The sequence below is a fragment of the Podarcis cretensis genome (genome assembly GCF_951804945.1).
Source record: "Podarcis cretensis genome assembly, chromosome: 14".
Taxonomy (NCBI): domain Eukaryota; kingdom Metazoa; phylum Chordata; class Lepidosauria; order Squamata; family Lacertidae; genus Podarcis; species Podarcis cretensis.
In genome coordinates, this window is record NC_137183.1 from 16,548,750 (window position 1) to 16,575,212 (window position 26,463).

Genomic DNA, 26,463 nt, shown 5'->3' on the forward strand with positions numbered 1-26,463 from the left:
CACAGAAAGAGGCACAACAAGTCCTCCCGGGCCGCTTTGCTACTTTCACTAAAAGGAGGGGGGGGAAAGAAAGTTTATCGGGGTTCTAGAACGTTGGCAAGCCTTTGAAGTTCAAAGGGGCGCCGCCGCCGCCGCCGCTGGAAAGGAAGCGGCTGGGAGGCTGCGGGCGCCCGGCTTCCTCTCTGCCCCCATGGACGAAGCAGAGGAGCAGCCGCAGCCGGACAGCCTGGACGGCTGGGTGGCCATCAAGGAGGACGCCTTCGGGCAGCCCGAGCCGCCGCAGAAGCTGCGCTTCCTGGTGGCCTGGAACGGCATCGAGAGCAAGTTCGCGGTGACCTGCCACAACCGGACCTTGCAGGAGCAGGCGGCCGAGGCCGGAGGCGGCGGCGTTGGCGGCCCGCAGCAGATGAGCTGGGCCGGCCTCTTCTCCCCGCAGGCCCTGCAGGGCGTCCACCGCCAGCTGTCGGCCTTGGCCCCGCAGCTGGAGCCCTGCCTGCCCGCGCTGCCCGCGGCGCTGTCCGGCCAGAGCGGCCTGTGGGCGCTGCTCTTCCCCGGCTGCCCGGTGCTGGCCGAGGCCGAGCTGGAGGCGCTGTGTCGCCGCCTGGAGAGGTACCTGGGCTGGGCTTTGGAGGCGTGCGGCCGCAAGGCGCTACTCGACTCGCTCTTCGCCCACGACCAGGACGAGGAGGACGAGTACTTCGAGAACTTGCAGGAGTTCCGCAGGAAAGCGCTCAAGGGGCGGCTCAGCGGCGCCAAGGAGGCCTTGCGGAGGGTACGGGGCGCCGTCGGGGGGGGGGGAAGGAAGGGGGCCTGGGGGGCGCTGGCAGGTAAACCCCGAGAGAGGGACCGGGGAGGAGTGGGTTCAGATTCCCTAAGGAGAGGCAGTGCGGCGCAGTGGTTAGCGCGTCGGACGAGGACCTGGGGGAATCCAGGTTCGAATACAGTGGTACCTCGGGTTACGGACGCTTCAGGTTACAGACTCCGCTAACCCAGAAATAGTACCTTGGGTTAAGAACTGTGCTTCAGGATGAGAACAGAAATTGCGCGGCAGCAGGAGGCCCCATTAGCTAAATTGGTAAGGACCCCCTAACCATTAGGTCCCAGGCATGGCCGACTCTGGGGTTGCGGCGCTCATCTCACTTTATTGGCCGAGGGAGCCGGCGTACAGCTTCCGGGTCATGTGACCAGCATGACTAAGCAGCTTCTGGAGAACCAGAGCAGCGCGCGGAAACGCCGTTTACCTTCCCGCCGGAGTATTTATCTACTTGCAGTTTGAGGTGCTTTCAAACTGCTAGGTTGGCAGGAGCTGGGACTGAACAACGGGAGCTCACCCTGTTGCGGAGATTCGAACCGCCGACCTTCTGATCGGCAGGCCCTAAGCTCAGTGGTTTAACCCACAGCGCCACCCATGTCCCTTGCAGCTAAAGTGGTACCTCAGGTTAAGAACAGTTTCAGGTTAAGAAAGGACCTCCAGAGCGAATTAAGTACTTAACCCCAAGTTCCACTGTATTAAGATACCGTAATACATCAAACATTAAAAGCTTCCCTAAACAGGGCTGCCTTCAGATGTCTCCTAAAATCTGGTAGTTGTTGTTCTCTTTGACATCTGGTGGGAGGGCGTTCCACAGGGCGGGTGCCACTACTGAGAAGGCCCTCTGCCTGGTTCCCTGTAACCTCACTTCTTGCAATGAGGGAACTGCCAGAAGGCCCTTGGACCTCAGTGTCCAGGCTGAACGATGGGGGTGGAGAAGCTCCTTCATGTATACTGGACCAAGGCCATTTAGGGCTTTAAAGGTCAGCACCAACACTTTTAATTGTGCTCGGAAACGTACTGAGAGCCAGTGTAGGTCTTTCAAGACCGGTGTTATATGGTCTCGGCAGCTGCTCCCAGTCACCAGTCTAGCAAATTAAGTTCTTAACCCGAGGTACCACTGTACCCCACTTGGCTGTGAAGCCGAGGCAGGTGGCTTGGAGAGGGGACCTTTCTCCAAGCCACCTGCCTCGGGGCCTCCCCTAGCTCACAGGGCTGTTGTGCCAGGCGAGATCAAATCATCTGTATACGCCCCCTTGAGTTTCTCGCAGAAAAAGGTGTGGATATAAATGCAAGAAATAAGCAAATAATCCAGGCTTTTGCAAGTTTCGGGTTCCCCACATGTTGTTGGACCACTACTCCCATCAGCCCCACACAGCATGGCCCAGTGGGTGGGAACTGTAGTTACAACAATGCCTGGGAACATTAGGTCAGGCAAGGCTGCTTTGATATATGTGTGTCTTCATTTCTTACATTTGTAGACCGCTTACCGGCTGCACAAAGTCAGTCCATTGTTCGAAAAATAAGACTTCAGAGTCGCCTTGCCCCCAAATGGCAACTAGACATTCCATACATTGGCGACTGCAACCTTGGTTTAAGGAGCTGTTTGATATCTCAGTTTCTAACACTGATTCTTGCCTGGAACCCTGGAGGGTCGCTGCCAGTCAGTGTAGACACTATTGAGGTTAATGGGCTGATTTGGCATAAGGAAGAGTGCCCTGCATTTTTGAGCTCTATGCAATGGACACACAGCAGTGAGCTGGAGCTGTTTAATTCCACCCCAGTTTTCAAAGCCCCATGGGAACCCGAGGCCAAGGAGCCGCAGATTTTGTGAAGGTTGATGCTTAGCTAAATACAGTGGTACCTTGGGTTACAGACGCTTCAGGTTACAGATGCTTCCGGTTACAGATTCCGCAAACCCAGAAATAGTACCTCGGGTTAAGAACTTTGCTTCAGGATGAGAAGAGAAATCGTGCTATGGCGGCACAGCGGCCCCATTAGCTAAAGTGATGCTTCAGGTTAAGAACAGTTTCAGGTTAAGAACAGACCTCCAGAATGAATTACGTTCTTAAACCGAGGTACCACTGTAAAGCCTTCCTTGTGCTGTCTATTATAAGGTGCTGCGTGCAACTCTCCAAAATCCAAACACCCCCCTGGCCCACCAGCTGTGTGTTGAAGACGCTGTTTGGATGACAAATCGGCTGTCAAAATCCTCACAAGTCTTCTGCATATTTAGGCTTAAGTGTAGGGGAGAGGCCTGTGTTTATAGGAGCAGGCAGTGTTGCACTGGATAGGGTATCTGATTGCAGTCATTAAACGAACTGGAAATTCCCCTTGACCTGCAAAAAATGCCTTCTCAGAAATCTGAGCGAGTTTCTCTTTTATAACAGCTGTCCTGGGTTTCCAGATCACTATAAAGCAGGGGATCCCTGGTTTTATAATAATTTTATAATAATAATTTATTATTTATACCCAGTATTTTCTATGCTCTGCCTCCCCAGTTGGGGAGTTGCCCCTCCCCTCTTTGAAAATATATACAGTCATACCTTGGAAGTCGAACGGAATCCGTTCCAGAAGTCCGTTCGACTTCCAAAACGTTTGGAAACCAAAGCGCAGCTTCTGATTGGCTCCTGCAGCCAATCGGAAGCCCCGTCGGACATTCGGGTTCCAAAGAACGTGTGCAAGTCGGAATACTCACTTTCGGGTTTGCGGCGTTAAGGAGCCAAAACGTCCGAGTACCAAGGCGTTCGGGATGCAAGATACGACTGTACTGTTCCCCTAGGAGGCTTTCAAAGTATTTTCTATTTTTTAAAAAAGGAAAATGATCTACATTAAAACAGTTTATCCTCCCAACAAACTTGCGAGGTAGGTTAGTGATTGAAGCTGGGGATCACTGCAGAAGGTCTTGCATCTAAACAATGGCAGTAACAAGGCCGAAACAAAATAAATAAAATAATTCCTTCCAGTAGCACCTTAGAGACCAACTAAGTTAGTTATTGGTATGAGCTTTCGTGTGCATGCATCTATCCAGCATCTTAATTTTCTGCCTTCTGTAAGGCCTAAGTCAGCCACCCTCTCAACCTGTTGCTGACTAGGCCTCATTTCCACCATGTTCTGGGCTAATGTACACATTCAGCTGAATCCTGTGACCTGGTTTCTGAGACTTCCGAGTTGCAAGGGGAGGGCTGTATACTACAGGCCCTTTGGCCCTCCGGAAGTTACTGAACGACGACTCCCATCATCCCTGGCCATTGGCCTTGCTTGCTGGGGCTGCTGGGAGTTGTAGTTCCTGCCATGTTGCCTCAGGATCTTCCTGCCTGTGGAAAGCTAGCATGTCAGGAACACCCTTGTAAGCTCGCTTTCTCCCAAAGGTGCTAGTTTGCTGTGTGCGGAGATAGTACTGTGTTTTTCGCTCTATAGGACGCACCCGACCATAGGATGCACCTTGTTTTAGAGGGGGAGTACAAGAAAAAAAAATCTTCCCCTCTCTGCTCAGCACCCCTTTAGCAAAGCGGCAGGAGAAACAGAGCCCCTTCCATTTCTCCTCCTGCTTCACTGAAGGGGCGCTGTGCAGCTCTCCCTCTCTGCTGAAGCCAGGAGAGTCTTGCTCTCCCGGCTTCAGTAAAAGGAACCTGAAGCCTGCGGAGCGCAGCGTGAGTTGCCGCTGCGCTCCAAAGGCTTCAGGCAGCTATCCCTAAAGCCTGGAGAGCAAGAGGGGTCGGTGCGCACCGATCCCTCTCGCTCTCCAGGCTTCAGCGAAAGCAACGCAAAGCCTCTGGAGCGTGGAGGGAGTGCTCCCTCTGCACTTCGGAGGCTTCGTGTTGCTATCGCTGAAGCCAAGGAGCCTGCATTCGCTCCATAGGACGCACACACATTTCCCCTTAATTTTTGGAGGGGGAAAAGTGTGTCCTATAGAGCGAAAAATACGGTAATTTTTAAAACTTGGAGGAGCATTTAGACATACTTCTGGCTTCACTGTACATTGGCAAAGTCCTCTAGAAACATGGGACTCTGGGATTTGTGTGTTTGGCTGGCACAGCTCTTGGGAGAGAGAGTGCGATGTGTCGGCAGCAATTCACAAGTAACTCAAAACAGAGAGGTGTTGTCAGATGCTAAGGGGGAAAGGCAAATTCTCTGGCTCTTGACTCGCCTCTGTGGGTGTAGGAATTGGCTAACACTGGTCTGAGCTGAGATGAGCTCTTGGATTCTGGAACACTTTTGTTGTGTTTTCCATGCAGTTCAATCTACCACCCTGCTGTGCAGCCTTTATTCCCGTGAGTGGCTCCCTGTTTGTAAGAAAATCAAACTTATTTAATTGATGACATAGTGAGCATTATACATCTATTAGGACCACCATATGTAATGATTTAGCTGCTGCTGTGTTCCATTCTACTGTGATATAAAGCAATTAGCACCCGGAGGTGTAGCTCATAGAATTGTAGAGTTGAAAGGGAACCCTGCGGGGTCATCTAGTCCATGCAATTTGAAACCATACTGGGCGCTGCTTAGCTTTGCTAATGTGCTAGCAGTTTTATTGCTGCGCCACTACCAATAGCAATACTTCCCCCCTACTTAACATAAATTGCTTAAGCATTTTCCATTGCTCTGCAACCTTGACTTTCCTCCTGTACAGTCGTACCTTGGAAGTCGAACAGAATCCGTTCCGGAAGTCCGTTCGACTTCCAAAACATTCGGAAACCAAAGCGCAGCTTCTGATTGGCTGCAGGAAGGGGATTGGGGAGGGGTCGTAAAACAAGGAAGACTCCCCTGAAAACTCCCTAGGGTGGACTGAGCGTGCTTAGGGGGGGTGCAGAACCCTCACTGACTGTTGTGGGGTGCGGGGGGAGAAAGTTGGAAGAGGAAATGGAGTGACTGGAATTCGAACCTTTGTTGTGGGTTCGAATTTGTCTAATCCTAGTTGTAGAGCCATTTTGGGGAATCCTTAGCCCCCCAAATGTTCTGAACTGCAACTCCCTTATTCTCTGGCCATTGGCCATGCTTTCTAAGGCAAGAGGGAGTTGTAGTTCAGCAACATTCCCCACTCCTGTTTAGAGCCATTTAAGCTAGCGGCTGTGACTATGTCTTGTGGCGGACAGTTCTGCAGGTTCTGGATGTGCCCTGATAGGTGCAGCACTGTTATTGTTATTATTTATTAAATTTGTACACGGCCGTATGCCTGCTGCTCTCAGGGCAGTCCACAGGATAAAATCACAATATATAAACACAACAGGTGTGTTTGTCTTGCGAGGTTTGTGCGGCGCCTCCGTAGGACCCACATCTACGTAAATTTGCGGCGCTCTTAAACGGTTGCTGTCCACCCACCACCACCCTGGATGGCTCAATTGTTTGCAAAGGGTACGATTCCACTGCTAATTTTGGAGTCTTCTTTTCCCCGTAGGTTCTCTACCAACACAAGGATGCTGAGAAGCTGGTCGCTTTGATGGAGCTCTACAAGGAGGAAGATGATGCTTATTGGGAGCTGGTTACCGTGGCGACCGAATTCTATCAATATTTGCTGCAGCCGTTTAGGGATATGCGTGAGCTGGCAACTTTATACAGACTGGAGATCCTGGTAGGTTCCTCTTTCCAGTGTTTCAAAGTCTCTGTAAAATAAGATCCTGTATGATGAATGCTTTCTCCCTGTGGAGTCAGAAAGATGGGATCTGTTGGCTCCAGACTGCTGTTTTGTGTTGTAGGTGTCGTTGACACAACCATAGCACATTGTGATGGATTTATTTTGAAACATCCAGGCATTATTTTGCTTTATTCGTTGTTTCGCAGGGCTCTTCCCTAATGTTACTGCATTATTGCAGTCGGCGCTCTTGTGCTGCAGTGCAACTAAAGCAGGTCAAAAACCAGGCAAACTTAGAATAATAGAGGTGGAAGGGAACCTGAGGATCATCTAGTCCAGCCCCCTGCAAGGCAGGAATATGCAGCTGTCAATAATAATAATAATAATAATAATAATAATAATAATAATAAATTTTATTTATACCCCACCCTACCCAGCCAAGACTAGGCTCAGGGCGGCTAACATCAGGTATAAAAACAGTTTAAATACAACTTAAAAACAAGATTAAAATAAAACATTAAAATGCAACCTCATTTCAGTAGAAACTCAAATCAAAAACTTTTTGGGGATGAAAACGTCAAATCTTCACCAAGGCCAACTATCCAGACTGGTGGGCCAGAAAAAAGCCAGGGAAGTCCCCAAATAGGAGTTCCATCACAGAAGGAAAGAGGGGGAGGAGATCAAGTTGATTCTAAGCCAAAGGCCAGGCAGAATAACTCTGTCTTACAGGCCCTGCGGAAAGAAATCAGATCCTGCAGGGCCCTGGTCTCATGAGACAGTGTCCCACCAGGCCGGAGCCAGTGTTAAAAAGGCCCTGGCTCTGGTTCAGCCTAGGACTTGCTGATCAGAAGGTCGGCGGTTCGAATCCCCACGACGGGGTGAGCTCCCGTTGCTCGGTCCCAGCTCCTGCCAACCTAGCAGTTTGAAAGCACGTCAAAGTGCAAGTAGATAAATAGGTACCGCTCTGGTGGGAAGGTAAACGCCGTTTCCATGTGCTGCTCTGGTTTGCCAGAAGTGGCTTAGTCATGCTGCACACATGTCCCGGAAGCTGTACGCCGGCTCCCTAGGCCAGTAAAGCGAGATGAGCGCCGCAACCCCAGAGTCGGTCACGACTGGACCTAATGGTCAGGGGGTCCCTTTACCTTACCTTTATAGGACAGGAATTGCCAAAAGAGTGGAAGAAGTTATTCACGTATGCTACAACGGCAGCTAGGATTCTACTAGCTCAGAAATGGAACTCTGATATAGACAGAACACTTTTTGTCCATTTTGACTCTAAAAATATACTCCTTTTTTTTTGCAGAAATCCTTGCAAGCTGACAGGCTGGGTCCGAAAAGGGTTGAGGCCCTGAAGAAGGAGGCGGAGGAGTGGACGGATCAGGCTGAAGAAGCTGTTTGCTCCATCCAAGACATCATGGTTGGTTACTTCAAGGAGACAGTGATGGCACTAGCAGGTGAGCAGAGAGGGAGGCAGGGGCAACCTTCCCTTTCTTTTAAAATTATTTTCCATTTTTGCGTTTTACAATGTTTCAGCAATAAAAATTGCAGTGGTACCTCAGGTTACATACGCTTCAGGTTACATACGCTTCAGGTTACATACGCTTCAGGTTAAAGACTCCACTAACCCAGAAATAGTGCTTCAAGTTAAGAACTTTGCTTCAGGATAAGAACAGAAATCGTGCTCCGGTGGCGTGGCGGCAGCAGGAGGCCCCATTAGCTAAAGTGGTGTTTCAGGTTAAGAACGGTTTCAGGTTAAGAACGGACCTCCGGAACGAATTAAGTACTTAACCCTAGGTACCACTGTAAGTCTAAACCAGTAGCATCTCTAAAATCCTGCTGCCCCGCCCCCCCCATGACACATAATTCTTATTATTCAAAAAGTGAACTCCTATTCACATGGAAGAAGCCTAAAAGGCCATTCACTGTTAATAACTCCTTCTCAAATTGCCCCCTTAGAAATCAAATGGCCCCCCGGTGGGGACCACAGGTCTAAACAAATTCCACCTGCCTTTTCTGTGACTTCCCTCTGTGGTTTCTTATTTTATTCCGTATTCTTACTGCATAACCAATTCAAACCTATTTACAAATCTAACCTTTTTACTTCTTTTAAGCTATTTCTCACCGCTCATGTTTATGTCAACCCTGCTAATGTTTTTAATTGTTTACAATTTGTCTTCACATATTCAACAAATGTTCCCTTGTATTTATGGGACCGCCTCTCCTGGTATGCCCCACAGAGGACCTTAAGGTCCATGAATAATCATAGTTTAGAGGTCCCGGGCCCTAAGGAAGTCAGATTATCCTCCACCAGGGCCAGGGCCTTCTCAGTGATGGCTCCGACCTGGTGGAATGCTCTATCCCATGAGACTAGGGCCCTGGAGGATTTAACTTCCTTCCGCAGGGCCTGTAAGACAGAGCTATTCTGCCTGGCTTTCAATTTGAACTTAGCCTGATCTTTTATTCCCCTTCCTTCCCTCCCCCTCCCCTTTTTATGAAGATTACCCGCGCTGGGATCTCACAGCTAATTCTCCCCTGGTCTCCTTGCTGGCCCAAATAGGAGTAACTTAGCCACCTAGCCCTGGTGATCATCTAATGTTTATTGGATGGATTTTCCCCCTAAATTGATTTTTGAATTCTAAATTTATTGTTATTCACGTTTTATACTGTATTTTATGCTGTTTTTTTGTGGCTTCAATTAAGTGTTTTAAATTTGTTGTTAGCCGCCCTGAGCCCGGTTTTCTGAACCGGGAAGGGCGGGATATATATAAAATTTTATTATTATTATTCTGTTTAAAAAACCCTCTCTCATCTTGATATTCTTCCGGTAACTTTCGCCCCATCTCTGCGTAGTCCATCAATTTTAGTTGCCGCTCCTCTTTTGTTGGAACTGCTTCTTCTTTCCATCCTTGGGCGTATATCATTTGGGCGGCTGTGGTAGCAGCGGCGTAGCGTGGGTTGTCAGCACCCGGGGTAAGGCAAGTAATTTGCGCCCCCTAAACCAGGGCAAGGCAAGTAATTTGCGCCCTCTAACCCAAGGCAAGTAATTTGCACCCCTAACCTGCCGCCGCTGCCAGCTTCTTCTTGCTGCTGCCTGGGCTGGGGTATTTACGGTAAGGTAGCCACAGTGGCGGCGGCGGGTCCATGTCAGGTGATCTGAGGCGAGTTGCCGCTGGCGCTGCCGCCCAAACGACGCCGCTTGCCCGGAGGAGGAGGAGGGCAGAGAGGCGAGGAAAATGCAACATGGCCCAGCAGCTGCAGCAGCGGCGGCGGCGGGGCTGTGAGGAGGGGCTGCCTGGCGCGCCCTCCGCGGCGAGCGCAGAGAGCCGCTGCCTGCCGGACGCCTTCAGCCCGGACGCGCGCACAGCTCGTTGGTTCCACAAGACACGGGGCTCTGCTACAGCCTGCGCCCGAGGCTCTTCGGCGACTCCGGAGGTGGCGAGCGCCCCCCCCCCGATGTTGCGCCCGGTGCGGCCGGGCCCCCCTGCACCCCCACGCTACGCCACTGTGTGGTAGCGTACATAAATAGTTTTTTCCCTGATCTTTGGGTACCTCTTATCCCATTCTACCTAAAAGAAAAGCTTCTGGTCTTTTAACAAAGGTTATTTTCGACATTTTTCCCCCAACTCATTATAAATCATTTCCCAGAAAGCTTTTACTGTCTTGCACACAACCACCACATATGATAAAATATACCTTCTTTCTCAGGCATGAGTGAGGCGCAATCTTCCAACGAGTTCCCCTGGGCAGGCCATCTTGAGTTTCCCAGTAGATTGAGGTCCATCTTAATTAGAGAGGGAGGGTCTGTGCTGAGTGGGAGATTCCATCAAAATATCTTGGGCCATCCCTGGGGGTGACCTTCAGTGCCTTCTCGGTGGCTGCTCCCAGACTCTGGAACTCCCCTCCCAGAGAAACTAGACTGGCTCCCTCTTGGTTGTCCTTGAAGACCTCTTTGTCCCAACAGACTTTAGCGAATTGACGGCTTTTAATGAAAGGGCTTGTGCCATGCTGTTTTTATTGTAATTATTTGTATGTTTTAAACAGATTTCATACATGTACAGTGGTACCCAGTGGCTTAGCGTGGGTTGTCAGCACCCGGGGCAAGGCAAGTAATTTGCGCCCCCTAACCCATGGATTTGCGCCCCCTAACCCCCAGATGTTGCGCCCGGTGCAGCCGGCCCCCCCTGCACCCCCACGCTACGCCACTGGTGGTACCCCTACTTACATTCAGCTCCTGTTACGTATCTTTCAGGATACGTATGCGGCAAACCTAGAAGTATTTTTCCAGGTTTTGCCGCATGCACAGAAGCGCTCTACTGCGTCACGCGCATGTGCAGAAGCGGTCCCTCCGGTTGCGGAAACCTCGGGATCCAACCAGAGCTCCGGAACAGATCCCGTCCGCAACTGGAGGTACAACTGTATATAGTTTTAATTCTGTTAGTGTTTTGGGGATAATTAAAAAAAATGTTTTTGGCAATACTTGTTTTTACAGTCGAACTTTGAAACTCGAACGTAATCCGTTCCAGAAGACTGTTCAACTTCCCAAACGCTTGAATTCCGAGGCGCAGCTTCCCTCACTCAAGCTGAAGCTGTGTTGGACATTCGGCTTCCGAAAAACGTTTGAAAACTGGAACACACACTTCCGGGTTTTCGGCGTTCAGGAGTTAAAACATTTGGCAATGGAGTTGTTCAAATTCTGAGGTTTGACTGTATCTGTAAGTTGCCTTGAGTCCCGTAAGAGGAAAAGATAGGGTGTAAATAAATTAATAATAATACAGTGGTACCTTGGGTTACATACGCTTCAGGTTACAGACTCCGCTAACCCAGAAATAGTACCTCGGGTTAAGAACTTTGCTTCAGGATGAGAACAGAAATCGTGCTCCGATGGCGCGGCAGCAGCAGGAGGCCCCATTAGCTAAAGTGGTGCTTCAGGTTAAGAACAGTTTCAGGTTAAGAACGGACCTCTGGAACAAATCAAGTATGTAACCAGAGGTACCACAGTAGTAGTAGTAGTAGTAGTAATAATAGGTGATAGTCATAAGCAAGATTTTTAGTTCTTCAGTGACTCAATTTGTTTCAAGTGTCAACGTTCTTAGTATGTAATAGTGCATTTCAAAGGGTTTCACGCAGATTTGTCTGTCTCACATCACAATTCCTTGCCCAGCCTATACTGGGGGGATACCATTATGGCTGTTTGGGCTTGAGAGAAAGCGGTCTGGCTGAAGGCCACTCAGTGGATTGAGTAAGATCCGAACCCAAGACCCCTTGGCTGTATGAGGTCATAGCAAAAAGTTTCACTTGGCTTTAATATGTTCCTACATCTTTGTGTGGGGGACAGAGAAAAGGCTCGAGGTTGTTCTTAGCCTGCATAAACATCTAAAGCACACGACACCCTAAGCATTCCTGGGAATTGTAGTTTGTTAAGGGTGCAAGGAACTGTAGCTCTCTGTGAGAGGTAAATTGCAGTTCCCAGGATTCTTTGGGGGGAAGCTGCACGCTCTAAATGTATGCTAAAAGCACGGACTTTTATTTTGATTTGTTTTTTTCAGATGATCTTAATTGAATTTTTAGTTACATACTGTACATACACATACATTATATTTCACATTTGTTCTTGCTCTCCTGAGCTGACTTCCCTCCTTCCTTCTTCTGGCTTTTTTGTGTCCTCTTTGACTTTTTGCATTGTCTTTGTCCATTTTCCACAAGATTGTTCTTCTTCATTTTTTCCATTAAATGTCCGTAAACAAATAAATCTTTCTATAGGTACAAATTCTTGCTGTCTATATTCATTTACAAATATTGTTCAATAATAATCCTAATATACATTTTTAATTCATTTTGATATTATTATCCAGTAAATTTCTTGTATTTTCCCGTTATGAGATATTATTTTAATTCTACTGGCTTCCCTATTTCACATCATCTTCTCTATATATAACATAAATTTTTCTCATTCTTTTTGATATGTTTCATCCCCCTGATGTCAATTTTTTGCTGTTAATTTGGCTATTTCTGCGTGCTCCATAACCTTGTACTGCCATTCTTCTATTGTAGGCAATTTTTGCTGTTTCCATACCTGAGCAGCAATAACCTCGCCGCTGTTGTTGTGTATAAGAACAGTTTCTGGTCATTCTTGTCAATGTCTTCTCCCACCATTCCTAACAGGAATGACTCTGGTTTTTTCAAAAACGTATACTTAAAAATCTTCTTTAATTCGTTATATATATTTTCCCAATACGTTTTCACTATGTCACAAGTCCACCACATGTGGCAGAAACTGCCTTCTTTCACCCCACACTTCCAACATTTTTTATTTCCTGTTTTATACATCTTTGACAATTTAATTAGCATGACCCTCCTCTTGACAGCAATGCAGAAGCAAATGGAGCAGGATCGGAAGCGCTTTGGCCAAGCTGCCTGGGCCAGGGCTTCTCCCAGGTTAGAAAACTTGAAGTACCTGTTGGCGAAGGAGACTCTGCAGCACATGAGAGCCAAAGAGCTGTGCCTGAACCACAAGAGAGCGGATATCCGGAAGCAGGTAAGGGCATCGCCCCCCATTCTCCTCTCGTCTCGCTAGAGGAGCCTCCCAGATGTGGGAGTCATGAGATGGAGAGTGAACATTGCAGCTAGGAAACAGCCTTAAAGGAAAAGGTAAAGGGACCCCTGACCATTAGGACCAGTCGTGACTGACTCTGGGGTTGCGGCGCTCATCTCGCTTTACTGGCCGAGGGAGCCAGTATCCCATCATCCCTGACCACTGGTCCTGTTAGCTAGGGATGATGGGAGTTGTAGTCCCAAAACATCGGGAGGGCCGGGTTTGCCTATGCTTAAAGGAAGCAGAAGGCAGAAAGGATGGTTTCGATACAGGTTTGCATTGTTCCATCATGTACAACAGCAGATTGGGTCACCTGTTCCAGCCACCATTGACAAGCAGAGATTTATGGAGGGGAAGAGAGTGAATATATACAGGTTCTTAGTCTATTTCATTGTTTACAGATGCCCTGGAAATGTGTGTTTTATTTTTACTTGCATGTTCTACAACACACCCACCCACCCACCCACATACGTATACAGTGATACCTCGGGTTACAGATGCTTCAGGTCACAGACGTTTCAGGTTACAGACTCCGCTATCCCAGAAATATTACCTCAGGTTAAGAACTTTGCTTCAGGATGAGAACAGAAATCGTGTGGTGGCAGCGGGAGGCCCCATTAGCTAAAGTGGTGCTTCAGGTTAAGAACAGTTTCAGGTTAAGAACGGACCTCTGGAACGAATTAAGTCTGAACCCGAGGTACCACTCGTGTGTGTGTGTGTGTGTGTGTGTGTGTGTGTGTGTGTGTACACACACACACACACACGGAAAATGCCCCTCTGATGGGAGGGAAGCATGATGAGGGAAGGGAAAAGGGCCGAGTGACGTCGTTTTGCTTCTAATAGTTTGTGGGCTTAATGACGCTTCCTGCAGATGGAGACCCTCCACGAGGAAGAAAATGACATGGCTCGAGTCGAGGAGCTGGAAATAGAATATTATGAAACTCAGCTGGAGCTGTACGAGGTGCAGTTTGAGATCCTGAAGAATGAAGAAATGCTGCTTATTACACAGTTGGAGACTTTAAGGAGGCGGATGAAAGGTAAGCAAGCAAAATGAGCCACACCTGTCAGGGACTGGGCGGCTGTTTCTCTGCTCTCCTGCAGTAGCCGGGCCAGCAGTTTGGAGCCTCCAGTCAGAGAGCAGCAACAGGGGAAAGGATATTGTGTTCTGTGTCCTGCTTGGGTAGTGTGGGGAGCAGAATGATGGGCCATTGGCTGACACCTCTGACACTCGTCAGTTTTCCCACTCTACACGCCGGCCTCCCAAGTTTTCGGCCTCCACAATAAAGCATTGTTTTTACATCGCCGCTCCAGGGGCAAGGCCAGAACAGTTAGTCACACAGAGATGCAGCGGGCAGCCTCCTTTCTGAGAACTTGTAATTATGCCATGGTGCTGGATTGAACGAGTTTGCCTATGCCCCTTATGGAGGCTGGAAGAAGGAAAGTATAGAGAGCAGGGCATCATGCAGAGATGCAGCAGATAGCCAACTTTTGGAAATTTGGGGAACTTGAAAAATATTATTATCATGAGCTTATTTAATATACGTGTGTGTACAGTCATACCTTGGAAGTCGAACAGCCTTGGTCTTGAACGTTTTGGCTCCCGAACAATCAAAACCTGGGAGTGTTCTGGTTTTTGAATGTTCTTTTGGAAGCCGAACATCTGACATGGCTTCGCAGCTTCTGATTGGCTGCAGGAGTTTCATTTTGGTTTCCAAACGTTTTGGAAGTCGAACGGACATCCGGAATGGATTCCGTTCGGCTTCTGAGGTACGACTGTATAGGTATAGATAGATAGATAGATAGATAGATAGATAGATAGATAGATTTGCATATTTCACATAAGTAAACATTTTCTCTTTCCTTTAGAGATCCAGGATGAAGTAGTTTATTATGACACATGTGAAAATCCTGATGAGTTAGAAGCCACTGAGCAAGTCCTGGAAGAAACCCGTGTGCCTTCCTCTGAAATAGCTCAACTGAGGCAGAAGACCCAGCAGCTGGAGACGAAGCGTGGGATTATCTGCTCAAGGAGAGCTTACCTCAGAAACAAAAAGGCAAGTGGTCCAGAAAAGTTTGGGTGCCCTATTATTCTTGTTTATTAAATTGGTATATCGCCTTATACCCGCAGGTCTCGGGGCTGTTCGTAGGATAAAATCACAGTATAAAAACACAACATACATAAAATAAAAAGAAGAACCCAATACCCCCCCCCAAAAAAAACCCACACATTTTGAAAGGGCATTGAATGTCAAGTCACCCAAAGGCCTGGTTGAAAAGGAACGTTTTTGCCTAGCGCCTAAAGGTGTCTAATGGAGGCGCCAGGTGAACTTCCCTGGGGAGAGCATTCCACAGACGGGGGCCACTGCAGAGAAGGCCCCGTTCTTGTGTTGCCACCCTCTGCACCTCTCAAGGAGGAGGCACACAAAGAAGGGCCTCAGAAGATGATCTCAGGGTACAGGTGGGTTCATATGGGAAGAGGCAGTCCTTGAAGTATTGAGGTCCTGAGCCACTTAAGGCTTTACTGGTCAAAACCAGCCCTTTGAATTGGGCCCGGAAACTAATTGGTAGCCAGTGCAGTCGGACCAGGATCGGTGCAATATGCTCAAACCATCTTGTCCCGGTGAGCAACCTGGTCGCTGAATTCTGCACTGTTGACATTGGGCGGAGACACTTGTTCTAATAAACATGATACACACACACACGTTGCATTTTAAAATAAAATGGGGACCTCAGGCGGCACTTACAGCTGACCGGCATGCTTCTGTTTGGTTTCTTTTCCATTAGGATCAATGTGAAGAGAGCCGCCACGCCCGGCTCCAGCAGGCTCAGGAGAGCTCACGGCATTTCCAGCAACATCACAGCATCCAGATTGTGAGTAGCAAGGAATTGGGGGAGAAATCTCTAAGGCAGGGGTGGGGAGTGTGTGGCCCCATGAGCAAATGTTATTGGGTTCCAAGCCTCAGCCAGCACGGCCAGTGGTGAGATGTGAAGTTCTCGCTTCTCCTTTATGGAATTACAGTCGTAACCTGGATCCCGAGCGCCCTGGGAGTCGATTGTTTTGGCTCCCGAACGCTGCAAACCCGGAAGTGCGTGTTCCGGTTTGCGAACATGATTCAGAACCCAAACGTCCAACGGGGATTCCGCAGCTTCTGATTGGCTGCAGGAACTTCCTTCAGCCAATCAGAAGCCGTGCTTTGGTTTCCGAACTTTTTGGAAGTGGAACGGACTTCCGGAACGGATTCTGTTCGACTTCAAAGGTACTCTGGCTGAGCTGTAGTTAGTGCTTCATCATGCAGCGATTCACAGGAACGCAGGGAAATAAAGTAACATTCTGTGTGCTGGGAACTCTTGCCTTTATACCAGGTTTCTAGGCCTTGTGGTTGGGAAGGTACACTTGGAAGCAGAATGGGCGGTGCTTGCTGGTAACTCGGAAACCAGGGACATGCTATTGGGGGTTGGACTAGATGACCCTTGGTTTCCCTTCCAACTCTATGATTCTGAGTCCTGTGTACATATTTCCCTGCCCTCGCTGACCTGAGGATTGCGAAACCAGAATAAAGCATGCAAAATAGTTTTTTAATGGTGGTGGTGGGGAAATGAGATGGATGCAAACTTGCTCAACTTGCGTAACATATTCGCGACTAAGAATCCTACTTTGGGGGGCTATAGGATTTGGATTCCCTGTGCATGTAACTTTTCTGCACTATCTAGGGACACGGGTGGTGCTATGGTCTAAACCACTGAGCCTCTTGGGCTTGCCGATTAGAAGGTCAGCGGTTTGAATCCCTGCAACTGGGTGAGCTCCCGTTGCTCTGCCCCAGCTCCTGCCAACCTAGCAGTTCGAAAACGCACCAGTGCAAGCAGATAAATAGGTACCACTGCAGTGGGAAGCTAAACGGCGTTTCTGTGTGCCCTGGTTTCCGTCACAGTGTTCCGTTGCGCCAGAATTGGTTTAGTCATGCTGGCCACATGACCCGGAAAACTGTCCGTGGACAAACACGGGCTCCCTCGGACTAAAAGCAAGATGGGCTCCACTACCCCATAGTCACCTTTGACTGGACTCAACCTTTTTTTGTTTTTTTTTACTGCACCATCTTCTGTATATTTATCCCAGTCATTGTAGCAGATCTCTATACAGTGGTACCTCAGGTTACATACACTTCAGGTTACAGACTCCACTAACCCAGAAATATTACCTCGGGTTAAGAACTTTGCTTGAGGATGAGAACAGAAATTGTGTCGCGGCAGCAGCGGGAGGCCCCATTAGCTAAAGTGGTGCTTCAGGTTAAGAAGAGTTTCAGGTTAAGAATGGACCTCCGGAACAAATTAAGTACTCAACCCAAGGTACCACTATATGCGGGTGTTAACTTTTTTCCGGTGTCCAAATTTAGAAAAGAGACAAAAGGAAAGAGGACGAGAAGAAGAAGAAAGCGTGGATAAAGCAGGAGCGAGAGAAAACCCTGGAGAGGCTCAAGACGTTCAAAGAGGTGAGTCTCAATTCGAACTCCCAGCGATCTTCCTGCCACTGGGAAATCTTCCTTCTGGAGAAAAGACAAATCGAAGGTGGTGTGCTTGTTTCCTCGTTCCCCTGCAACTGGCCAGCGGCAGCAGGAAACAACAAAGACAAGTTCTTTTTAGAAATTGTTATAATAAATTGGTTTGGCATGGGTTGTTGTTGTTTCTTAAACATAGGCTTATGTGGTGTAGGACCTCACCCTCTTGCTTTGAAGTGATTTTGATATTGTATTTTTAAATGGCTCGATAACTCACCTTGGACGCTGTGACGAAGGCTGGGTAGGAAATCACGACCGCAGTTATAATCATAATACCTTCCTTCCGAAGTAGCAAAGGAAAGCGCATTGAAGTGCACTGATGGAAATGATATGTTTATTGTATTTATAGCCTGCCTTTCCTCCAGGGCGTGGCTCTCCCCCTACCAATTTTAATCTCAAAACAACTTCAGTCGGTAGAGCAGGAGACTCTTAATCTCAAGGCCGAGGGTTCGAGCCCCATGTTGGGCAAAAGATTCCTTTATTGCAGAGTGTTGGACTGGATGAGTCTACAAAAAAGAGTTTGGATTTGATATCTCGCCTTATCACTACCCTAAGGAGTCTCAAAGCAGTTAACATTCTCCTTTCCCTTCATCCCCCACAACAAACACTCTGTGAGGTGAGTGGGGCTGAGAGACTTCAGACAAGGGTGACTAGCCCAAGGTCACCCAGCAGCTGCATGTGGGGGAGCGGGGACGCGAACCCGGTTCACCAGATTACGAGTCTACCGCTCTTAACCACTACACCAAGCTGGCTCAAACAACCCTGTGAAATAGGTTTGGCTAAAGGCTGGCAACTGCCCCAAAGCCAACCGGTTAAGGATCATGCTTGAGTGGGCATATACCATATTTTTGCTCTATAAGATGCACTTTCCCCCTCCTAAAAAGTAAGGGGAAATGTGTGTGCGTCTTATGGAGGGAATGCAGACTGCACAGCTTTTGCTGAAGCCAGGAGAGGCACTGTGCAGCTTTCCCTCTCTGCGCAGCGCCACTTCAGCGAAATGGGAGGAGAAATGGAGCCCCTTCCATTTCTCCTCCCGCTTGAGAGGGAGAGAAATTTTTATTCTTGTTCTCCTTCTCTAAAACTAGGTGCGTCTTATAGAGCGAAAAATACGGTAACCCCTGGTTTCCCAGGTCCTAGTTTGACCCTCCAACCACCCACTGGCTCTCTTTCCCCCATCGTTGCTCTCCGGCAGTTGAATTGCACCTTTCTGAAACGTGACAGCTCTGTCGTCATTCCCCTTGCAGAAATGCCCAGCGCAGTTTGTGCTGAAGACTTCCCGGTCACAGCCGTTGAACACCAAGCAGCCCCAGGGCACCTCCCGTCGGACTCCAGCCGGTGCCCCTCAGACGCCCTCGGCTAGCAAGACGCCCTCGGCCAAGACCTCCCGGCCAGCACAAGCCAAAGGCTTCAAAGCGCTGCGGCAGAAGCCCTCGAAGGATATCCCCGTCCAGATTTTTGCCCCTCCGCCACCCGGCCCTGAGCAGCAAGGGAAGAGCAACGGGGGGCCGCCACTGTTGCCTCCCCCACCGCCTCCCCCGCCACCACCGCCGCTTCCCCCACCATCAAACAACCAGACTCTCTGCTTAAGGACAGGATCGCAAATCGGTGAGAAGCCTCTGCCCCTCTTGTGCAAAGACCCTCCTGGGAGAAGTGGCTCTCTGGAGAAAGCAGACGGGACGTCCAGGCGCACGGCAAACGATTATGCAGGTAGGAAGGGCTGTTGTTTCCTTTTTCTGTGCATTGCTTTGTAGCTTCCCAGAGTGGCCTCTGGCTCACCAATGTTCCTGGCTAATCGAGGAACCTTTGATCAAATATAGGAAGGAACTTCTTAATATTGCAGACTGGAGCAATCCTGGTTGGCTTCCTGCAGGCATCTGGTTGGTCCTTGTGGGAAGAGGATGCTGAACTATATAGGCCATGGGACGCAGGTGGCGCTGTGGGTTAAACCACAGAGCCTAGGGCTTGCCGATCAGAAGTTTGGCGGTTCGAATCCCCGCGACGGGGTGAGCTCCCGTTGCTCGGTCCCTGCTCCTGCCAACCTAGCAGTTCAAAAGCACGTCAGAGTGCAAGTAGATAAATAGGTACCGCTCCAGTGGGAAGGTAAACGGTGTTTCCGTGCACTGCTCTGCTTCGCCAGAAGTGGCTTAGTCATGCTGGCCACATGACCCGGAAGCTGTATGCTGGCCCCCGTTGGCCAGTAAAGTGAGATGAGCGCCGCAACCCCAGAGTCGTCTGTGACTGGACCTAATGGTCAGGGGTCCCTTTTCCTTTACCTAGGCAAACTAAGGTCCGGGGTCTGGATCCGGGCCAATCGCCTTCTCAATCCGGCCAGCGGATGGTCCGGGAATCTGCGTGTTTTTACATGAGTAGAATGTGTGCTTTTATTTAAAATAATGCATCTCTGGGTTATTTGTGGGGCATAGGAATTTGTTCACCCCCCCCAAATATAGGCCCCCCACAAGATCTGAGGGACAGTGGACCGGTCCCCTACGGAAAAAGTTTGCTGACCCCTGATACAGGCTTTTGTTCAGACCCAGAAGGGCTCTCCTTGCCTTTGTAATCGAGCAACAGACATTTCCACATTTAGAAACTTCACTGCCACCTTGAAATTCAAAAGTAACTCTTCCCCCCCCCCCCCCACTCCCTCCTGGCATAGCGCAGGGACTGGTCCGAGCCAGTATGGTGTAGTGGTTAAGAGCGGTAGTCTCGTAATCTGGGGAACCGGGTTCGCGTCTCCGCTCCTCCACATGCAGCTGCTGGGTCACCTTGGGCTAGTCACACTTTGAAGTCTCTCAGCCCCACTCACCTCACGGAGTGTTTGTTGTGGGGGAGGAAGGGAAAGCAGAATGTTAGCCGCTTTGAGAGTCCTTAAAGGGAGTGAAAGGCGGGATATCAAATCCAAACTCTTCTTCTTCTTCTTCTTAAACATGTGAGTTGTAATCAGCTGGAAGAAGCAGGCAATCCGCAGCTAAATTTATAGGTGGCACATATGGCAGCTTAACAAATGAGCTCTAAAACGATGTGCTTTTTAAACGTGTCGATAGTTATTGCTAAATTTTTCTGCTTCTCTTGCTTGGTTGCGGTGGTTTTTAATTAAACGTGAAAAGCTTAGATCTTAAGGGTAGCTTTGTGGTGTATAGGGGGGCGCATGGGAACAGAAGCCTGCAGAAAAGGAACTTTGTGGGTGGGCGAGGGGGGGCTTCTCCTTTTGGAGATGGAGCCATAGGTCCAGTGGGAGGTTGCCTGCTTTGTACAGGGAAGATTCCAGGTTCAGTTTCCAGGGGGCAAGGAATCAGGTGGTGGCAGTATACCCAGTTTGCATGTAACACTGGTTTGTCTCCAGTGCTGGTCCTGCTTGGAGAAGATCCATTAAATCATGGGTAGGCAAACTAAGGCCCGAGGGCTGGATCTGGCCCAATCACTTTCTCAATTCGATCCGTTGCGGTACTTCCAGGTTTTGGCGCAGAAGCAGTAAATCTCGCTTTGCGCATGCGCAGAACTGCCAAATATTGTCACGCACGGGTGCAGATGTGGCGCGGCAGGTTGCGAACGTTCCTCCCGTGTCCAGTTTTCCATTCTCAGCAGAAGTAGCTGCGGAGTTCCTGGTGTGTCTGGAGAAACCAGATTCATTGCCCTCCTCTCCCCTTTTCTCTTTCTCCCCTGCCCCCGAATCCTCGCAGCTGAGGGTCTTTTTTATATATAATAATTTTTATTAGTTTTCAATTCCAATAATAGCCTCATTATAAACAATGCCAAATTATAATGCAATTACTAATACCAATCATTCAGATACCAAATTATATAACTTAGGTGGCCCCCCGCGTGCTAGAATTAATGGTTTGGTGATATACTTTATTTCTCCCTTCCAAAATCTTATAAATTTCAGTTAAACTCCGGTCAAAATAACAATCCCTTATACAACAACTGCAATATTAACAACTTCCATTCATATTGACACATTAAAGGATTTATAAAGCTACAGGTGAGGCACTCAAACTACAGTATTTTTTGCTCTATAAGACGCACCCGACCATAAGACACACCTAGTTTTTAGAGGAGGAAAACAAGAAAAAAAATATTCTGAATCTTTTATTTCTGTAGAGCCTCTTTTCAAAAGCTTGATTTTGCAAGTGAACAGGAGAAGCATTTTAACAGGCATTAGTGCTTGGATTTCATTCTCTCACAGAAAAAAAAATGGGATCATCTGGCTGTTTGGAGAGACAGAGGTACATGGTTTGGGCAGTGATGGAATCCAAACTGACTGAAGAGGGAAAACAAGAATAATGTTCTCTTGTCTGTTTGTCAATTTGCTCAGGGGGGTAAACAAGGGCTATCACACAACAACCTCACAACAACCCAGTGAGGTTAAGGTGGCCCTCTCTGCGCAGCGCCTCTCCAGCGAAGTGGGAGGAGAAACGGAGCCACTTCCGTTTCTCCTCACGCTTTGCTGAAGAGGTGCTGCGCAGAGAGGGAGAGCTGTGCAGCGCCATTCACTCCATAAGATGCACACACATTTCCCCTTACTTTTTAGGAGGAAAAAAGTGCGTTTTACGGAGCGAAAAATACGGTATATCCTTGTTCTTTCTGTGTGTGGCAATTATTCTGTCTGAGATGTTTCTTCCTGTCCTTGTAAAGTGTTGTCTATCTTTTTCTGGTTGTTGCTGTTCTCTGTTATGCCTTGGTTGGAGCTAATATTGCCTTGTTGTTTCAGAAATCCTCCGTTGCTCTGTCCCGTGCTTCATTGTTTTACAACTTTAACAGCAGCTGCAAAAATCACACTGTCCCAGTAAATAACCTGTTTTCGCCATTTCCCCTCTCAGCCGGGGAAGGAGAGTGATCTGTCGAACTGCGGCTGATGGTCTTAATTTTGTTTTCCCTCCTGCCACAGGATCCATGGACGAGGTTTTGGCATCGCTGAAGCGTGGCGAAATCCTTCTCCGCAAAGTGGAACCGCCCCGCCAGGCGCCATCTTCTAACTCCTCCCTCAACGACAGCATCCTCGCGGCCATACGGCAGGGGGTTAAGCTGAGGAAAGTGACGCAGGAGCCCAAGCTGGACACAGAGAAAGGGCACTCCAGCAGCGAACTGGAGAGGAGCATAAAGGCAGCCATGCAGAGGATCAAGAAAGTGTCTGCCGATTCGGAAGACGACGAAAACGACCACAACAGCGGCGAATGGAATAGTTAACGGCAGCGCGCTTTCGAACTGCGTTCTGGGGTTTCCCCAGAAGGTTACAAAGGGTTCCCCTTAGAGAAGAAGGTAACTACTGGTGAACCAGCTCAGTTCACGCAGCGCAGCAATGAGGTCCACCTGATCTGGCCTGCGTCCTGCATTAACGCCCTGGAACTTGTCCCAGAATCCCTTGCAAGCACACTGGAGTTCTGGGCCAGATAAGTTTATATAGTAATGTGTCAATGTGTCCCACACACCCTGGATTTAGGAAGTTTAAAAAACCATCATGTTTGACTCTGTTCAGGTCAACCAGTTTACTGACATGGGACATGATGCTTTTATTGAATTTTGCACATTTTAAAGGAAATGTATTGGCCTCTTTTTAGGAAACGGAGGACTCTGTGTTTCCTGTGATTTGCCTACCAAAAAAATAACACTTCAGAACTGTTTGTTTGTCTGTTTGTTTGTTTTTGAAGAAAAGCTGCCCTCCCGTTTTTTTCCCCAAGTCATTTTTGTTGTTGTAGTGAAATCAGCAAAACTTTTATCAAACCCATTTCTGTACGTTTGCCAGAAACCATCCAGTCAGACAATCCAATTCTCAGAATGATAATAATCAGGCTTGCAGCAGTGAAGTAGACAGACTGTGAGGATTGGCTGTGTTTGTGGGGAGCCAATAAGGGCTCCCGTTGAAATTCTGATAGTGTAGAATAATTATTTTGTGAGTGTGAAAATCACAACGGTTTCTTTGACTTAATACTTAAACCAATATTTTATGTGGGTGCCACTGTTGTTTGCTAAAAAGGGTATTCCATGCAGTATTTAGTAGAACCTCACTTGGACAAAATGCTGCTAATGTTTGTGAAGTTTTATGCAAAGGTTCCTTTTTAATAGTGCCATCACCAGTTAACTAGGAGAGAAGTACCCATCAGTTTGGTGCATTTTATTGGAACGTGCATGCTGCCTTATACACTCCCGGGATAGCTCAGTTGGTAGAGCAGGAGACGCTTTAAATCACAGGGTTAGGACCAGTGGTCAGGGATGATGGGAGTTGTAGTCCCAAAACATCTGGAGGGCCGAGTTTGCCTATGCGTGGCCTAGGCTACTGCCTCCTCTGTTGTCATGGCAACTTTGTGACCTAGGAGGCAAAGATGCTGCTCCTGTGGAAGGAGATGAAATCTGGACCACAATGTACTTGGGGTTGCTACCAAACTCTGCCAACACTTCAGGGACCTTGCACTATGCACTAGGGGGAGTTAATCATGCATCATTGAAGGTTCCTTACCTATTTTTGCATTTGGTTTTGGTTCCAGTCCTCCTACAGGAGAGGGTGAGGCTTTGCGCCGCAAACCATGAGGACAACCAGGCACCCATTTGTGTCATGTTTTATTGCAATTTTCAGTTACAAGTGTTATTTCGGTAACCGTCATAATGTCATATCAAAATGGGTTAAGATGACAAATGACTTGCCCACAGCCATTGTTTTCAGTGCTGGGCAGAGATCTGAACTGGAGATTTCCAAATTAACTTCAGCTTATAACGAAGTGGGCTTTGTATAACTACATAAAAAGCATGTTGCCATATTTCACACTTCTGCACTAAGCAGCATAAGATCTCCAACAAAGTATTCTGGCCATATCTGGTGTGCCAAGCAAGGGAGAAATCTGATTGATTTTGCTATTAAAAAAACAAACAACCCCCCCCCACACACACACATATTCTTCATTTTTCTGAAATGTTCCAAACTCTCCACACCCAGGTTTTTCTCTTGTATCTCTGCAGTTTCCCATCTGCTTGCAATTTTCAATTTTAGTGGTCACCAGAAGGCTTAAAACATATCGGGTAGAAGTCAACTAAGCTTTACTCAAGGTAGACCCAATGAAATTAAGAGACCTGACTCATTTCAGTGGGTCCTGGCAGAGTATAACTTAGTTGAATACCACCCTTTCTAATCAACAGTGTTTTTAATGTAATCTAACCCACTTGTTAAAATATGCCAAGATTTAAGCTGTATTTTGTTAATATCCTGGATTGTTTTTATCACTATATCTTATAATGTGTAAGTCATCAGCATCTTCTCTTCTGCATTTCCATCATCTTATCACAGGTTAGGGATAAATGTGAGTCCTGCTCAAAAAAACAAAAACAAAAAACATCTGGAGGGCTGCAGGTTCTCCATCATTGGCATAGCTAGTGACAGATGAAGAATAGGGAACCTGCAGCTTTCCAGATGTTCTTGGACTAGAACTCCCATTTTCCCCAGTATATAGCATGGTCAGTGGCCCAGGGACGAGGGGAGTTCCAACATCTGCAGGGCTGTCGCTCCCATCCCTGACCCTTGGCCATGCTGGCTGAGATGGACAGGATTTGTGAGCCCCCTGAACAGCTGTAGGGCCGCAGGTTCCCTACCTCTGCAGTATTCAATGCATCCTTCTCAGGGATCTTAAATGGCCTCATAATGAGTGTGAATGTGTGTGATTAAGTAATATTGGCCATTGAACCTGAAAGGGAGGGGGGATATTCTTCCATTTCTTTTTAGAGAGCCAGTGTAGTGTAGTGGTTAAGAGCGGTAGTCTCGTAATCTGGGGAACCGGGCTCACATCTCTGCTCCTCCACATGCAGCTGCTGGGTGACCTTGGGCCAGTCACACTTCTCTGAAGTCTCTCAGCCCCACTCACCTCACAGAGTGTTTGTTGTGGGGGAGGAAGGGAAAGGAGAAGGTTAGCCGCTTTGAGACTCCTTAGGGTAGTGATAAAGCGGGATATCAAATCCAAACTCCTCTTCTTCCTCTTCCTCTTCCTCTTCCTCTTCCTCCTCTTCTTCTTTAGAAGGCAAGGTAAACATTTCTCCCATTCAAGAACATAATGCTGAATAACCCGCCTTTCGGAACTTAACATGGTATTTAGGTGAGCACTTTATATTTTAAAAATGTGGCTGCATCCCGATTCGTTTGATGTTTTGTCTTACATTCTCCATAATAAAGTGTGCTTTCGGAGGATCCTGGGGAAACCTTGGTCTCTGCCTCCTTTCTTGCCAGCCTCAGTTGGGTTCTGCTTCAAGGCTGCTGCCAAGCGAGAGTTGGAGGAAGGAGGAATCCGTCTTCTACTTCTCAGCTGAGATGACCAAACACCTTCCCAGAAGAGAGACGAGAGCCGCTGGAGTTTGGCTGCATTTGCAATTTGAGGGGGAAATGCAGCCACTTGTTGACAATGGACACAGCTTGGGGACAGCCTTGGCTTGCAGTTCTGCTTTATCGCTTGCTTGTTAGCTTCATGGGCTGGAGTCACGTAGGTTTTTGGCATGTGTGTTTGCCTCTCTGAAGCATAAGCCTTTATTTTAAAGCTGTTTTTCAACATCTGGTATTAAGTCACGGAAAACAGAAAGCAACAATTCCACCGAAGTTGGGATGGGAAGAGTGGAGGAAGCGATCACAAAAAAGCAGTAGTAGATAGAACTAGCAATTTAACTCCAGCTGAACGTTTCAAAATAGTGTGATCTTTGCCCACTGAGAGAGGAGGAAAGTGGAATCAGCAATGAAATCGTGTGAGGTTTGGGACTGGCTGCTAGGCCTGAACTTAAGGCACATTCTAGCTATACAGTGGTACCTCAGGTTAAGTACTTAATTCGTTCCGGTGGTCTGTACTTAACCTGAAACTGTTCTTAACCTGAAGCACCACTTTAGCTAATGGGGCCTCATGCTGTTGCTGCGCCGACGGAGCACGATTTCTGTTCTCATCCTGAGGTAACGTTCTTAACCTGAAGCACT

At 48.1% G+C, this 26,463-nt stretch overlaps 1 protein-coding gene across 1 annotated transcript; it reads left to right on the plus strand.

The window, feature by feature from the left end:
- On the plus strand, positions 1 to 25,695 carry WHAMM (WASP homolog associated with actin, golgi membranes and microtubules). Its single transcript, XM_079954248.1, has 11 exons — positions 1 to 772; positions 6,210 to 6,383; positions 7,687 to 7,837; positions 12,749 to 12,918; positions 13,847 to 14,012; positions 14,842 to 15,029; positions 15,760 to 15,846; positions 17,367 to 17,462; positions 18,773 to 19,235; positions 22,417 to 25,245; positions 25,534 to 25,695. Exons 1-10 carry the CDS (start codon positions 191 to 193, stop codon positions 22,713 to 22,715), a joined length of 2,376 nt encoding a protein of 791 aa, XP_079810374.1. The 5' UTR covers positions 1 to 190; the 3' UTR covers positions 22,716 to 25,245; positions 25,534 to 25,695.
- The last annotated feature ends 768 nt before the right edge of the window (positions 25,696 to 26,463 follow it).

Excerpts from the sequence above, each read along its gene's own strand:
- WHAMM (XM_079954248.1), top strand. The coding sequence starts at position 191 with ATGGACGAAGCAGAGGAGCAGCCGCAGCCGGACAGCCTGGACGGCTGG. Across the intron at positions 6,384-7,686 it reads TATACAGACTGGAGATCCTG|AAATCCTTGCAAGCTGACAG; the intron begins GTAGGTTCCTCT and ends TTTTTTTTGCAG. Across the intron at positions 7,838-12,748 it reads GACAGTGATGGCACTAGCAG|CAATGCAGAAGCAAATGGAG; the intron begins GTGAGCAGAGAG and ends TCCTCTTGACAG.